Raw genomic sequence first — 16,711 nt, 5'->3', positions numbered from 1 at the left:
CGTTGTGGTTCTTTGGCGATAAGTGGCGCGGTTAGCTCATATAAGAAAGCGAAACGTGCAAAGCAGCCCTCCCTTGTTAAGTGTCACAAATTTTTTCTGCTAAATCTGCCAGCATGTCACGGTGTCCGTCGAGATTTATTGTCGGGATAAAAGATAAAGGAAAAACAACGGGGTTTCTCTCTGTTCTCATTCTCATCCCTTTTCTCTCTCTCTCTCTCTCTCTCTCTCTCTCTCTCTCTCTCTCTCTCGCTCTTGCTTCGTCTTTTCTCGCATCCTAACATATCTGAGCGAATTTATCGAATAACAGGAAAAATGATTGATGGTTGGCATTTTATCCCGCAGTCTCCTCTATAATATCTTTTTGCATCATGCTAGAAGAACGTCCGTTTCCCAGAACGATTGTAAAAATAAATTCTCAAACGAATTTGTGTTTGTTTTATAAAAAATGAAAAAAAAAGACATCTTTCCCGGTACATCGCGATTATATATTTTCTATAATTTTTGTATCTGTTCTTGATAATGATGTAGGAAAACGGAGAACTGTAAAGCAATTAAAAAGTTGATAAATATTAATTATAAATTTTAATTAATTATAAACAAACTAAAAAAATGATTTACATATCAATACCGTAAACTTTTTATAAAAAGAAAATCTTCCTCAACCTATCCCTCTTTCTTTTCATGCGCCCATAATATTATAATGATTCGAATCGAGACGAAAAAAATTTCATTCACGAACACAAATCGTAATAAATTACAGCGTCGCATTTATAATTTAACCGACCGTCATTTACAAATAATATATTGCACGCGAATATAATACGTTGTTACATTTGCGACCCATATCCTGCGTGCAAACCATAGCCGCGTTAACGGAATTTAAAATAGCGGCCGACTTTGCTGTAAAGCCGCCGCTTGAATGTTTAACGATCGTTCAGGTTGAGCACGTATTTAAATATCGCGGCGCGCTAATTACAGATTAATATTACACAGTATCGGCGCAATGCCCTTTGAAGACATAATGGAAAGCTCTATGTGATTGCCATTTTTCACTTGTTTGTCCATTGACGTTACACTCGGTAATTGACAACAAGCGACGGAATAAGCGTGACGATGTACCGTAAATAAATAATCAACCTGATCGCGATATATTCGACAAAGTGTCGATTTTAATCCTCTTCGCAGCGAAACATTCGCCTCTCGTTTCAAAAGTTATTCATTAAAAGGATAAAAAATCATTTTTTCAGATTTCGAGCTAATCATTTTTTTAAGATTCTTCACTCGCTAGATTAATAATTAAGCAAAAAAAAAAAAAATAATGAAACGAGCATTATGTATTAATCGACACTATATATGAACACTATCGATGCAATTAAAAAAAACAATTTGATAAATTCATGTTGGTACGAGTTGGCCTTTTTTAACATGATGCAAAAGTTGGGTGAGGCTAGAAAATGAGTCGTCGAAAAATGAAACTTTAGCATTGACGAGTAAATTGAACGTTAACTCGTCGCTTATAAGCGAGATGAGTTCTTCTCCGACACGGCTTTTATAACACTACGACAGCGATGCGGTGGTCTGTTCTGCGTAATTTCCTCGTAATTGCCGAAACAACCCCGAAATAACTCTCGTTAAAACTGCCGCAGGCTAAAACGGTACCCGTCGCGACGCTTTGAAGGTGCATAGATATCACCTACACGGGGATTTCATTGCAAAAAATCACCCCCAAAATTGTCACGATAATCGCCGCTACTAACGGATATGTCTCAATTTAAACACGTACAGCGTAACATGGAGTCAAGATGGAATCGAATTTTATTGCATGCAGAGAGTTATGCCGATAATTAACATCGGAATTGTCGATCTCGTTATGACTAGAATTTCATTGTGCATATCGGATAATTGATTGAATCCTTAATTGAATCCAATGAATAATTATGAATAAATAATGAATGGAATCATCAGACATCGAAGTAATTATTGCCAAAAACATTGCTGCAGGAACACACTTGTGACATTATCGGAAAAATTCTGAAAATCAGTGTGTAGTGAGACGTATAAATTGAATTCAATATTTAATACTTCAATAATCAAATAATTTGAAACGCAACCACCACAATAGCATATAATATTTGCGCTTAACGTGTCTCTATTTATGAAATAAAATAGTTTTTAATCATTAATCTTTCATCTATACAAACTCTTGTATTCAACAAAAAATATCGCATTAAAATATTTGCAGCTTTTGTATAGATTTATACTTTTCAGAAAAATTCTGGATTTATATATCAGCTTCAAATTCAGATTCAAGTTATCAATAATCGCAATCTCTTATTTGCGTATTAAATTAATATTCAGGTTTCAATCAAATCACTCGTTTTACGCACGAAAGCGCAAATGAAAATGTTTTAATACGAAATTCGATCGAATGTTCGCTTCTCTGAATGTGGCGAGCAATGTATTCATATTTCAAAGAGCTACGCTTAGCTGAGATAAGAGATCCTCCGTGCACAATGAAATGTGCTGACGGCAACGGATTCGTGTCATAACAAAATATCGCAGTCAGAATCGCGTCGACCGCTGATTCCACCGTGCCAACATACCCTGTCCGTTCTACGGAACGATTAATCAATACCGGCAGCATAAATTTTCATATTTGCGGAAATGAGTTCTCACAGCTAGTTACAGTTTTATTACGTTACATTATCATTTATCGCTGTATTTACCATTGGTTGAATATCAGCTACTAATACGATTCAACGTCCATTAATCGCGATATGTACAGTTTTGTTCGAAAATATACATACAAGCGAAGCTCAATTATAAAATGAGAAGTCGTATTACCAAACGTATCAAATAATGCAGAGTTTTAACATTTAGTTAATTGACAAAAACACACGATAGTATTATCGATTTCATGTTCAAATTTTCCATCATATTATGTACGTGTTATATAAAGTCCTTACATTATTATATCTATTTATATCTACTTATTGATCGTTCACATAACAAAATTGATATAATGAAAGAATTAATTACGTTTATTTCTTTTATCTTTTTTTCTCTAATGCCATAATTATTGTATAAATATTTTAATTGCGTAATTTTCAAACCTCTGAGTTTCAAGACGAACAGCTTGGCTATTTCTTCCGTTTCCGTTGCTTATTAAACAATACTGCTCATTTCCTCGAGTGTTTGAAACATACTCAAAAGATTCAATGAAAAGCTTGTTCTCTTGTTCTGGTAACCTATTTTCATCATTGTTTTCTATGCGTCGTTTCAAGATGAAATTTAGGTCGAAATGAGGAGATTATAGAGCGCATGTTTTCTCGTGACAGTGTCACTCGTGGCGATTTAAACTGAGTGTTCAACAAATTTCGATTAAAATGAATCGATTCCGAAAATAACGATGAAATCGTCAGTAATATGCATTAAATATGATTATCAGAAATAAGAACTCGTTTTCATTATTTTAATGTCTGTTTTAATATCTGTAATATAATTCGGAAAAAAAACATACATGTGTTGAAAAATTACGGAAAAATCGATGACGTGTAGAATTAATTCTTATATAAACCAACAATGGTAAGATCAATATCTACATCGTGAAAAACGACGTTTAATATCGTAAAAATGAAATCTCAATGCAATTTGATTAATTAGGTTTGTAATACACGTGTAAAGCGTACGATTACGTTAGATCGATAGCGCTTTAAATACTGCAAAATCATAGGTCTCATTATGTATAATATCTACGTTATATATGTGTGACAAAGAAAATTGATAAAATTTCCATTTTTCGCAAACAAAAAACGACAGCGATGTGACTGAATCTTTAAAAGAATGAATAGATGAAACAATTACGAATTATAATTCGATCCTATAATAAATAATGATAATTAATATAATAATATAAAAAAAAATTAATAATTATTATTTCTTTATGTTCTAGATGTATATCAATGACTTTATAATTTTTAATAAAAAAATAATAATTCAAAGAACGCTAGATTTCGCGTAAAGATAGAAAACCCGCTTCATTGGTTCTAGTTTGCCAACATATTGCGATTTAACAACAATCTGACAAAAGTTGAAAAGACTCATTTGACAAAACATTAATTCAATTGTAAGAAAAAAATAGCATAGGGATGACAATAACTAATAATATTTTCGCGTCTTCATAACATGTAATCGCAATTTCACGATCTTATTTCAAGAACAATAGCATTCAGAGCTATTTAACTTCGGGACGAAGCATAATTATTATTGCACTTTGGTATTGATTATTGGTATTGGTACAGATATTGTTGCCAATATATCAATGCTCGCAATTCGCATAATTAAATAAAATAGAATCATTTTTATTTAAATTACTATTTATTTTTCATATATAGTTTTTTATTTTTTGTATACGTATTTTCAAAGATATGTCAAAAGAAAATATAATAGATATAGAAAAATTAAATAATCAAAGTCACATACAACAAAATATATTAAATATATATTAAATATTTTCAATAAATTTTCCTATAAAATTTTAATTTTGAGGAATGATATGATTAAAATAAAATGTAAATGGAATAAAATTCTACATGATATTTAATAAAAAGAATTTGAGAACATTATTAAAATTCATGAAAATCGTATCTGAAAAACAAGATGAATATTGTAAAGAAGCACGTGCCATCATATTATAGAATTCTAACCACGATATAATTTTTTTCCGCCATAAATTTAAAATTAAGAGAACATTCTTTCTGCTTAAAACTCGTTCCAGCGCTTATTCTATCATATTTCAGCGCGTCGATTGTAAACAATATAATGGAAAATCTTGTCGTAAATCGTGAAATTGTAGAGGATTAATAAGGTTGGTGGGAGTCTCGTACCTCGAAGCAAAGTAATTTTCGCTTTCGCGATGGTATTTGTCGCGGCAGTCGCGTCTCTATTTCGGGCATCGTTCAAAGAGAAATTACATGGTTGTCGGGTAGTGAGGACGAAAGAAAATTTTTTTCCCAAGCTCATAGCAATAGGATGCCGCGAGACGAAAAACGTTCCGACGAAAGAAACTAGAGAGGCGAGAGAAGACCCCGACGACGACGACGACGTTGGCTAAAACGTCCGTCTGAAATTATCTAAGAAAGCGATGATGAGAAACGCTCTCTTGCCAGACCAATTACCCTCTTTTCTCTCACACTTTTTTTTCCTTCTTCCTTTTTTTCTTTCTCTCTCCTTCCATCTAATTCTTTCGCTTTCACTCTCCGGTTCTCGAAGTGTCGCGCAGCTGTCCTCTCGAGGCCAGAAATTTCGCTCGCGTTCAGTTTTAGCCGCAGGATAAGGGGGTAAGCCTTCGTTTGCTTCTCGACCCTCTTGGCCCTTTACGTGCCTCGTCTTTTTCTCCCTCTTTGCTTGCTCACCCTACGTTTCCATCGTACACTCGTCCGTAGATTGACTTGAATAGCCCGCAGACGCTCTCGAGATAGCCGTTAATCGATCGAAGTATAGCGCAAAATCGAAATAAAATCCAGATCATCTCTCTACCAAAGTAAAGCGGACACGATCGGACAGAATATTTAACAACACCCACTCATGAAAAACGCCCAAAAGTACTTTTAATTTTAAAGAATCAAATCAATTAAAATTTATTATTTAGCTTTACAGATTAGTATCAGATGTATATATCAGAGTAAAACAACATACGAATATGAACAGAATATTCCAGACTATTAACTTGTCAGACTTTTTATCCAACTATTTAACTCTTTGATTCATTTGCGCTAAATTTTTCCTTATCAAATGCTTGATTGGATACCTTTGAAACCGTACAATACATAGTAAATTAAAAAAATTCTGTTGAATTTTCCAAAGTTCTTTTTCTACCTATTTCTTCTACCATTAAAGCTTTTTTTAATCTTTAGGTAATTTTCATAAATCTATCAGTCTTGAGAAATTTTTATTCAAGAAAAACTGATTCCAGATTGTTGAAAAAATACAAAACTTGCTGCAATATGCTCCTTTGGTTCACACTATATTAAGAATTATAACTTCTCGCGTGGCCGCGAGAGAAGTTGAGCGCGCCGAGTTATTACGTATTCCAAAAACGGGCGATAAACTTTTAATTCCGCGTGATGCACGACTGTGCCGCGCGCCTAGTCTCGTTTCGTTTGGCAGATCGATAACGAGAGTGAAATTGAAATCGTTCGACATGATACCGTCCGCGCTTCGACTGCTTTTCCCAACGCCATCGGCAAGATCGAACGAAGTTTAGCGATTCGATATCCGCCAATCTGCACGTTGCATGTCGATGACAGGTGAGCACATACGAAATTATTTGGTTCAAAATAGCAGACCGCACTACGTTCAAAATGCATATAATAACCACGATCACAAATGGTATAATAATAATACGACGCATGAAACGTGAGAATAGCACAATAAATATTATAATATAGTAAACACACCTATATATCGAATAAACAAATAACGATGTTTTTCGATATATAAAATTAAAATGCTTCGACGAATAAAGCCCCGTAATCGCGTAATAATGAATGGAAGAAAATTAAAAATAAAGAACGAGATGCCGTTTTTTTCTTCTCTTTAATTCTTCAGTCATCGCGCTATTTTTCATAACACGAGTTGTCGCGTCGGGTTTTGGAAAATTCCAATATAAAAAAAAAAAAAAATCAATTTATATTTTTTATGTCGAGAAAAAGGAAAAGTACCGAAATGTCAAAGGGCAAAGTTTTTACTTTATTACGAAAAAATGCGTTTTAAATATTGGACTTTAAAGACTCTACGTAACAATTAAATAATTTTTCTTCTTTTTATGTAAGCGTTTCAAATGGTAGTCGATTTGAATCGACGCGATCGTAGAGCCGATTTCTCGGACGCGATTAAAATTGAAAACTTCGCATATACGGTGTACACACAATACGAAACGCCACGCCGCTGGTAACGGTTAGTAAACCAGTGGCTCGATTCGCTCCCCCGCAGCCAATTAGCTCGACACACACACACACACACCCCCGCGTATTCAAGACCCGACCTTACGAATTCTGGTTGTGGCAAATTACGACTCGCAATCCCCGCTAACTCCGAGGCACGGGTGTAAACGCATATCTGTCCTGTGTGTATGCGGGTGAGCATGTAGTTGCCTTGTCCCATAGCCATTGACAAACAACATTGCTTGGCGATGCATTAAAGGCTGGACGGTTCGTCCGCAGCTCGTCCGTAGCGTTTATAGTTGTACGACCGCGGTTGTGTTGTTTGAACGATCAGAATAATGATACAAGCATCCGAGAGTGGATGTCCCATTCCACGTCATCGTTATCGAAGAGAAGGCGACGCGTTTCTACACATATAAACGCTTTGGAAAATTTTGAAATTTATTATTCTATTCAGTATTGATTATTATATTTTTCACGTTGGAATGCACATGTTACATTATACGCACTACTCTAATCTTCTTGCAAATTTATACTCGTCATTTAACATACAACAATAGTCGTGAGCACTCATCATAAGCGAGAGACATTTCGCAGAACATTTACATACAAAGGACACGAGCGAAATTGGAGCACTCCCGGATGCATAAAAGCGCGAACGAAGACGTAAAAGCACCGTCACGTCGCGTCGTTACGCGTCGAAGTTATCAGTCGTGCTGACGAAAGAGCGACGATTCGTTCCCGGCAAACTCCCGTCCGGAACGATGGAGCGTACGATTATGCGGTAAAATAATCGTTTCGGACCACTCCCCTGCATGTTAACCCCCTATACGAGTCGGACTTGGCACCCCCCCCCCACGTTTCCGGCCGATTTCATTCCGCTGCGCATCCCCGCGCACCGCCCGGCGTTCCCGCCTGCTGCTGCTTCTCGGGTCCGCGATCCATCACCATAACAGCTTTCCTCCCGCGCTAGGAGAAAACGCGAGAAACGACCCGTTATACTGGGGTTCTCTCGCTGGGAAGTTGAAAATAATAAATTGTCTCCATTAGGCGGCTGACTGTCCGTGTCCATTTTCCCACGGTCGGGGCCGGCCGGACATGATTTTACCGTTGGTGCTTCGTCTCCCTAATTGCAAATTTCGAGTCGTTGTCGTCGCCGATGACTCGCGTCTATCTCGCCGACGAATCGCTTACGAGGAACGTCGACGCGACGAATTGTGCCGTACATTGGAATGCGGAAATTATGCGACGCAATTAATGGCGACGAGAAGAGAGAAGAGGCGCGGACTCGAGGATTCGACGACGGGCTTTAGGCTTTCTCGCCATTCCCCAAGACGCCTCGGGGATGAAAGTCGAAGTGGAATTTCGAGTCGTCTACTCTTAGCCTCAAGCGTACGCGCGCACCTGTCGAATGTGACGAAGGAATCCACTCGGCGGCACAAAGAAGCTCTTCCGGATCCATCGAGAGTCCGATGGGTGCTCGAGTCCTCTCTCTTTCTCTCTCTCTCTTTCTCTCGTCCGCCCTTTGAAGAAATCTTGCGAGTTTTTGTGCAGTAAATATATAGACAGCTGATGCACAATGATTCTTGTACGGTAAAAATAGACCCCCGCAAAGCAAAACAATTCAATGTTCGAATTACTAAAATGCTTTTACACGAGCAAATGCTATTCGAAGATACTCGAGATGAAGTTTCTCGCATTCATATATCAAGTAACGATATATCATGTAATATAATTTCAACAATTTTGTCTTATGGAGACAATGTTTCGGATAATCATATCGCAACTAGAAATGAGAAGGGAGAGAAAGGATGTGCAGACTGCGTAATGCACGTATGCGTAAAAACGTAACGCGAATGTTCTTCCCCGCCATGTCGACAAGATTATCCGGCAAACGTTCTTCTCTCTGTATGTCGATGCATTCGCGTTCTATGTCTTGCCACGTTTTCGTAGTAACTTAATAAACGTTGAAAGCAAAACGCTCCCAGTAAACTGTAGAAACAAAGATAAGTGTATTAAACGGATTTCAAGTGCTTTCCATTGCTGCGGCAACAAAGATAAAGTGCATTAAACGGATTTCGCTTCGACGCCGGGAGACGATGACGAGCCACTTTGTTAATTGAGTTTCGCCTCCTACGGTCCCGGGAAATACTTTGCTAGGGTCCGGTATTAAATAGCGCGAGTTGCATTACCGGCGGGTATCGACGGTACTTCCGCCAAAGGAGAAAAGAAGAGTACGCAAAAGACTGACTTACGCCTTCGTGAACGCGGCTAACGACAGAGAGCAACACTATTAAGTCTTTTAAATCCGTTCGCTCGCCTTTAAGTTTAACGTCGGGCATTTTAAAAATATATCATAAATCTAATTTCTCTTTCATACAAAAAAAAAAACTACGACAATTAGTGCTTTACTGACAATTGAATATTTCATAAAATTGCTTAAAAGAAATTGTCAAGTAAAAATAGAAAAAAAGAAATTTATTCGCATAACCCAATTTAAAACGTCTGTCAGAAAGAAGCAGAAACAAGAGATAATTAAATCGCGAACGAAAGAAAGCGCAAATAAAACTACGAAACTGCATTAATTCCACTTTAGTGCGCAGCTAAGTTAACCGGTCTCTGTAACTGTTTTTGTGATTTGTAATCTGTTTTTCCAAAAGAATAACAACGTAAAGATTGTAACGTCGTTATGATTAATCTATGTGACAATGTTACTTGTTTCTTCAGATTTATTCGGATATACAAATAATAATTTTAATTCTATATTCTTCAACTAAAATATCAATATTTATTTTTATACAATTGTAAATGCGGCGAAATGCAAACAATTATATATTGTTTTCTCTCTCACTCTATATTTCGTTTAATTCGTCTTAATTAAAATCTGAAGAAAATGTCTCGAGAAATATCGAATACTTGTAACGCGCTGCATAACTTTTCGAAAATATGCTTCTGCAAATTTTTAGTCAGTGCCATTGTCATGATTTTCGCGAACTTAGAAGAAACTTCACCGTTATAAGATCGAAGCGCAGACGCTCGGTCGAATGGCGGCGTCGTCTACCATCTGGTACTGACACTACTTGCTCCGCTCGAGCGAATTAGCGTAGAATGCGTCTCGGCGAGAAGCAAGTTCGCGCTTTCCTCGTTATCGCTCTTCAGCAGATCCTTGCCGCAGAACTTTGCAGAGATCTCTACACGAGAATAATAATAGTCGCGCGCCGCCTTCTTCCGCGCTTGTCTCGAAGTAAATTTCTGCACTTCTCGCTGCAAGCGCTACGCGTCCTCGCGATGTTAGTACAACACTTCCTTTGTACTTTAAACGCAATAAGATTATCAAGTCTCTAAGCTTTGCACGCTCCTATTTCTTACATTAAAATATGTTTAAACGTGCGGATAAACTCTTTGAGAGAAGTTATAAAGAAATGTGAAAAAATTGGAGGAGCATTACATTCTAATGTGTCCTCCATCATAGGAAAAGTTTGGAGATCGCTAATCGTTTAAATTGCATAATTTAGATTGGAAGGAATAAAAAGTTTAAGTTTAAATTTTTATTAACAACATTAATAACATTTAATTTTAATAACCAAAAAATTTTTTTTACTAAAAATATTACAATACATGTACAATACATGTCGATGTCGGAAAAAAATCGAGATACAACATAGATATCAAAATTGAGCAACGTCCTATGAAACGAAAGTTAAATCTGACTCTGCGATTAAACCGATAAACCGATTACGCGAAATCCAAATTTGGTATGCCTGCGCGAACATCTGTTGTGTCGCGCGACTGATCGAAACATGATGAATCGTTGAAGATAATCCGACAGTTTTATCCTGCATCCTATTTGCCGCGGCGATCCATACAAAAAGGGAACTCGCGCATCTCGCACTCTCGTCCTCTCATGCGGCCACTCTTTGATGTATACCCCATGGCTCGTTGAATTCGTTTCATTCCCGTCTCGTTTATTTTGGCTCGATTTTTTCCACGCTCTGCTATTTCGAAGCGGTCGATCCCCCGCTATAGAAGGGGAAAGGGTGCACCATCTGACATCCGTACATTTTGATACGACGAATGCAATCTCGTGTCAATCCTAACGCGCTTCGCTTCCACCCTCCCCTACCTCCATTCCACCCCATCCCATCAGGAAAACGCATTCCGGCAAGCGCGTGCTGGAGAGGACATGGTCAACGTAATGCCATAAATATTAATTCACGTGATACACATCAACGCGGTGAGATATGGAACGTGATTTACCGGAAGCGATAGTTTATGGCAGCGACACGATGCGACCATCGGGCCTGAGCCCGATCCAGGTCGTCGCCACAGGTGGCGACTCCCTAGACACTCATTTCGCATTATACATTTTCGTATTCTGCAACGACGTAATTACTGCCCCCCTTTCAGTTTGCATTTATTTCAATATATCGAATTTAATCGCGCAAGATTAATCCAGAGATGTGTCAAATTTTATCCGAATTGCCGCTTAAATATTTATGCAGCAATTGTTGATGTAAATAATATTCATTATAATCGAATTTTATGGAAAATAAGTCAGACATTTTTTCAAAATTCTGCAATTCGATTCTCGCAGTAATTAACTTTTTGTTAATAAAGTTTTCGGCCATTATTTCAGCCGCATAGATATACACATCGAGGAACTTTGAATGACCTGGAGAATGAATTCCGTTTGGATTATAGTCCGCCACTTTGGAGACTAGATTCTGAATTTGCTGTGTATATCGTAGGAATATCCGCCAGCTGATTAAACCAAGCCCACCGTGTCTCTCGGGATATTCGAGATCCATAAAGCCGTTTCTACACCTTCCGGGCGTTCATTATGTGAATTGATACGGGCTTCCGAAACCATCGCGACATTAAGATCCCACAGAGGTTTGATTAAACACAAAATGGAAATCGTCATTATGTACGGTATAACTTCACATATCCTGTTTAAGAGAAAAACAGGAGATAAAGAAAAGCAAATAATTAAAGCAATAAAATTAAAAAAAAAAAAAAAAACAAAAGAGAGGAAGAAAACAATCCGAAGTGAATTCGGCATTTTCACAGTTTTCCCGTACTTTTTGCAATTCCTGGTTAATTCGTTCGGAAGAAAAGTCGCAGCAACACCTTGCGCTACTGCCAGTCATTCTCTAGGTGCGCTGTAGTAACCAAACTGCGAAAAGGACGACGATAGAGAAGTAAAGCGGGGTAGAGACAGAAGATAAAAGACGAGGGACCGCCGAACTAATCAGACTCGACCAATCCGAGTCGTTCCCCCCGGAGAAGAGAGATGCTTCCTCCCGGTGGACAGGATAATTTAAACTTTTCCGCAAGCGCGAACGCCCCGCGATGACGCGACGCCGTCGTCTATGTATCTCGGTCACTCCGTTAAACAGAATTAGATACGAGCGTTAGATTCAAACGTTATGTTAACCACCGCGAAAATAGGCGACCCGAAATCTCTCAGGTATACAACACGCGAACACGAAATGAATCATGGAGAATCCTTCGCGAGAATAAAGCACAATTGAATAACATTATTAGAGCAATGATACTCGAGTGAAGATTTGAGTTTTCCGCGACTGCGGGAAGCTACGTAAAAACAGCATTACCGTTGTACAGCCCAATGAAATGCACATCAATTTTAAAAGAGTAATATCCTCTATCAAATAGAGGATTGAAATACGTAACCTTCTCAGCTTATTTAAAATTAACATATTTGTGATGACATAAATTATCTTAAACTTTGACAATCAAAAAATTTACATCAAAAGTTTATAATAGCTGTTTGCATGTAGCAAATGTTTCCGAGCCAAAGGTATAATGAGAGGATAATAATGGTATGATAAAACAAAATGACGCGTGATAAAAATTCGAGATAAAAATTTAAATTTTTAATAATATGTAAATTACGTGAAAGGATGGAAGCGTGAAATCGGGAAAAATTTTAAGAGCGCTCTTTATATCGAATATATCAGAATACGTAGTCGGCGGTGACAGAAACGCGGATAAGAGGACGACGAAAAATGATCAGGTTGTTTCCCGAGTATTGTCGCTCGCGACAGTATAATCTAAACTTTCGCAAAGCGGCGAATATCATTCGGCCTTAATTACGGCGAGAATAGGAAGAGACACGGTCGTATCAGAAACGAGCGTGACATCCGCGCGCGTCGTGCCGCACGATCCTGTCGCGGATACGAAACAAAACTTCAATTGTGACGGTAATTACGGAAGACTTCCATGCGCCGCCGTTTAAATTAAGCCATCTGCCAGCGGATGAATCGGCCGCGTGCACGACGAGATTTATCGCCGTTTTTGACGTTCGATTAATTCGTCCGCCAACGCGAGCTCCCAGCTTGATCTGCACCACGCGAATCTAAATAAAGTGTTCTATGTTATACTGATTGTGAGATAAAGACTGTGGCGCAAAAGATAAATCAAGCACGACTACGCGAGACGGAAATCATGAATTTAATAATATTTAATAAATATAATGCAATATTTTATGCACTACTAAAATGTACACTGAATTAAAGTCAATATCTGCAATTTATTGTTGGGTACTTTTAATCAATTGTAAAAAAATTGCAATGATTGTTGAAACTTATTAATCTTTGGAGATAAAAAATTTCATTCATTATCCTTGCAAACAAATTGCATTTGTGATACATTTACGATAGACATCAATATTATAGGTATTTTGATGTAAATATTAATAAATTTTTAATAAATCTCTTTACAAGGTAAAAAACGATTTTAGCTTAAAATATGACGTGGAAAAACGATCTTACTTAATTTTTATTTTCCTTATTAATTTAAGAGATAACATGTCAATAAATGATGGTCTGTGCCGCTTAAAAAGGCGTTTTGTCTTTTATGTATATTTTCTGTGCACTGCATGGAATATTGAATGTTCAATTAGACCAATCCCGATTCCGCCGCGATTGCGAAGGCTCGTCGGGCATCTACGATAGAGTGGCGGCGACCGCGCGAGCGAACGTGCTACAGTGAAACGCTTCAGAAACGAACTAAAAATTCAACGATGTCGTTGCAAGAGAAACGGACGCAATTTAATTCTCTGCGGGAAAGAGAGAGAGAAAGAGAAAGGGCGACGTGCGATTTACTCTTGAACGGGGCGGCGGGGAAGGATACGCTGTGTTCCCTTTGATGAGAACATCAGTACGGGCCGTTGGCGTAAAAAAGGACACCTCTCTTCTCGTCGGTATTCCGTCCGCGCCTATCCTGCTAACGGAATATATTACTTTCTAACGAGTCGCTGCAGAGAGGCTACGAGAAATGATGTCCTTGGTTCCGCATGCGTTGGGAAAATAGCGAATTTTCAGTACAGCGCGAATTTCGACTCGAGGAATCGGCAGAATAGAGTTGTCGGGCGCGATCGATGGCGACGACTACAAATCGCTACAAACGATTCAATTTGAATAATGTCACATGCAATATTACCGCATAAGAAATGTTACGAAAAATGTGCGTGGCAAAAATGTCTACCGCAATCATCTTTATGATAAAATTTCAACTTTTTATTTTATTTTATTTTATTTTATTTACTGTCAAAGCAGCCTTTGAATGTGCAAGTAATATATACTATATATTAAATAATTCAAGAGGCCAAATAAACATACTAACTAAAATCAAAATGACATAAGAATATTTTTTGGACACATTTGAGCTAAATACACAGCGATTGTGTATGATTAACATTTACGAATTTAAAATAAATCAAAAGATTTTATGTCATAATTAATGTTTCCATGAAAAGTTGATAATCTATTAAAAAATGTTTATTTATAGTTTATATGTATATATAAAAGAGTTGGAATATGCTTGTAAGGCTTGAATATTCATAAAACATCAACAGTAAATAAAATGTTCCATGTCATATACTATACCGTAATCAAAAAATCGACCACTCGATTAATAGGAATCTGAATTAGGATTAGACAGAATATGTGTTTACGCGCGAACAGGCAAAATTCGATTGTTTTTGCGAAAGAATAATGTGACAAAAAGCTCGAATAAAAACTGTGAAACCCAACAGAAATAATTCGTGCGTCGCAGACGTGTATTTTTTAGCGGTTGAACACGCGACATGGTCGAAAGTCGAAAAATTGGCGCGTTTTAGGGACGGTGAAAAGATAGCGTTCCAACTGCGCGGCGAACGAGCACGCGAAAAGCCGCTAACGCTTCAATTTTCTTCTATGAACCTCTGACCGAGTGTAAAACGCGAGCGGGCCGTTTGTACGGGCGTAATGTACCGATAAAGCACTCACAGAGCTTGTGTCATGAAATCTGTAACATTTTCTCGTCGGACGCAGCCATTTCATGGCAGTGCGCAGTGTGCGCAGTGATCGTACAGTCGAACAGTTTTTAGAGCCCGGACTCATGTGGAATTACGGCCTACGAATAACACCAAATACCACAGCCATACCATAATGTCAGTGTGTGCAATTTGTACAACTGCCATCCGATTGCCAAATGCGCCGCGAATTCCGCCTGTGTCCGACGATCGAAAATACATATAACATGGAGAACGTTGTAACAGAAGAGCGTGTTAAATCTAACTATACCATAATCGCGTTTCAATGTCCTTTATTTTAGTATGATTCGTGTGAGTTAATGAAACGATGTACATTCGTTTGTTCACCTGGATCCGCAGAACATTCCCGTTAATCGAGAGGCTTACGCCAATTACGCTAATGAACACACAGGAAATCTAATACAAGCAGTCAAGAGGGCATCAGCAATGGCATTTAGTTTGGACGCACTTTCGAATAAAATTTTATGTCTATAAAGGTCGCTAAATCGATTTCCGTATCTGCATTCTTTATCGCACGCCGGATTACATATACGCTTCGATGTAACATGTTTCGCGCGCAGTGCAAATCACGCGGTTGCGTGCAAAATCGATGGCATGGTAACCATGTTGAATAATAAACGTTATGATAATAATTGCGATAATATTATTTTATGTTAATACAGTGATAATAAATGTAATTAATATTGCGATATAAACATAATCCGTACAATGCAATCAAATACAAACATTCTTAGTTAGCATATACCAACAGAATATTATAATAACATGATATTATATAATCGTTATTCCAAAAATCCAATGTTTGAAATTTTTTCAAAATTTTCATTCAACGGAATTTATTACATATATTCGATCAAAATATCACATGTTCAAAATATTATATCAAACGAGAATATGATATAAAACGAGAAACAGATTAACTCAAAGTAAATTTTATACTAATATTTTTTTTTTTTTTTTCAAAGAAAAATGTCAATACTATTACTTTTATTGTAACTATTTTTTTTTTTTTAATAAAGCACTCACCTCCTCTTGGAGAATCCGTAGGTCCAGGCCGTTGTCTTAAACCTGTAACAAGAGAAAAAAGAAATTGTTTTAAATCAATGATTATATATATGACGCATTAAGTATAGAAAAAATATCACTTATTGTGCAATACATATATGTCTTTGGCAAAAATAGCAAAGGAAAAAAATAATATCTAATCGAGTACATTACTCTGAACATAATCACTGATATTGTCAATTGCAAAGTATTGCAAAAATACAAGTATGGTTATCTATCAAATTTTTTAGATATGCGTGTTTGCGTTAAGAAACAAGATTATAAAACAGTTTAGTGAAACGTCGAGAAATAAATTTATTTATTTACAGCAAGGCAAAATACATATTTTAATTACCTAGTAATATATGTATATGCACTGCGGTTT

At 37.2% G+C, this 16,711-nt stretch overlaps 1 protein-coding gene and 1 long non-coding RNA gene across 5 annotated transcripts in view; one reads left to right on the top strand and one right to left on the bottom strand.

The window, feature by feature from the left end:
- LOC126857999 (hemicentin-2) overlaps positions 1 to 16,711 on the bottom strand; it is a 302,989-nt gene that overhangs the window by 190,867 nt on the left and 95,411 nt on the right. Inside the window, exon 2 of the mRNA XM_050607990.1 lies at positions 16,309 to 16,350. Within this exon, the coding sequence (XP_050463947.1) occupies positions 16,309 to 16,350 (42 nt within the window). The remainder of the gene's footprint in view (positions 1 to 16,308; positions 16,351 to 16,711) is intronic.
- LOC126858031 (uncharacterized) overlaps positions 1 to 16,711 on the top strand; it is a 73,821-nt gene that overhangs the window by 12,259 nt on the left and 44,851 nt on the right. The gene's annotated exons all lie outside the window — the stretch shown is intronic.

The sequence above is a fragment of the Cataglyphis hispanica genome, chromosome 23, assembly GCF_021464435.1.
Source record: "Cataglyphis hispanica isolate Lineage 1 chromosome 23, ULB_Chis1_1.0, whole genome shotgun sequence".
Classification (NCBI taxonomy): domain Eukaryota; kingdom Metazoa; phylum Arthropoda; class Insecta; order Hymenoptera; family Formicidae; genus Cataglyphis; species Cataglyphis hispanica.
The sequence above is the reverse complement of the archived record's forward strand: the minus strand, read 5'-3'. Positions and strand labels throughout refer to the sequence as shown.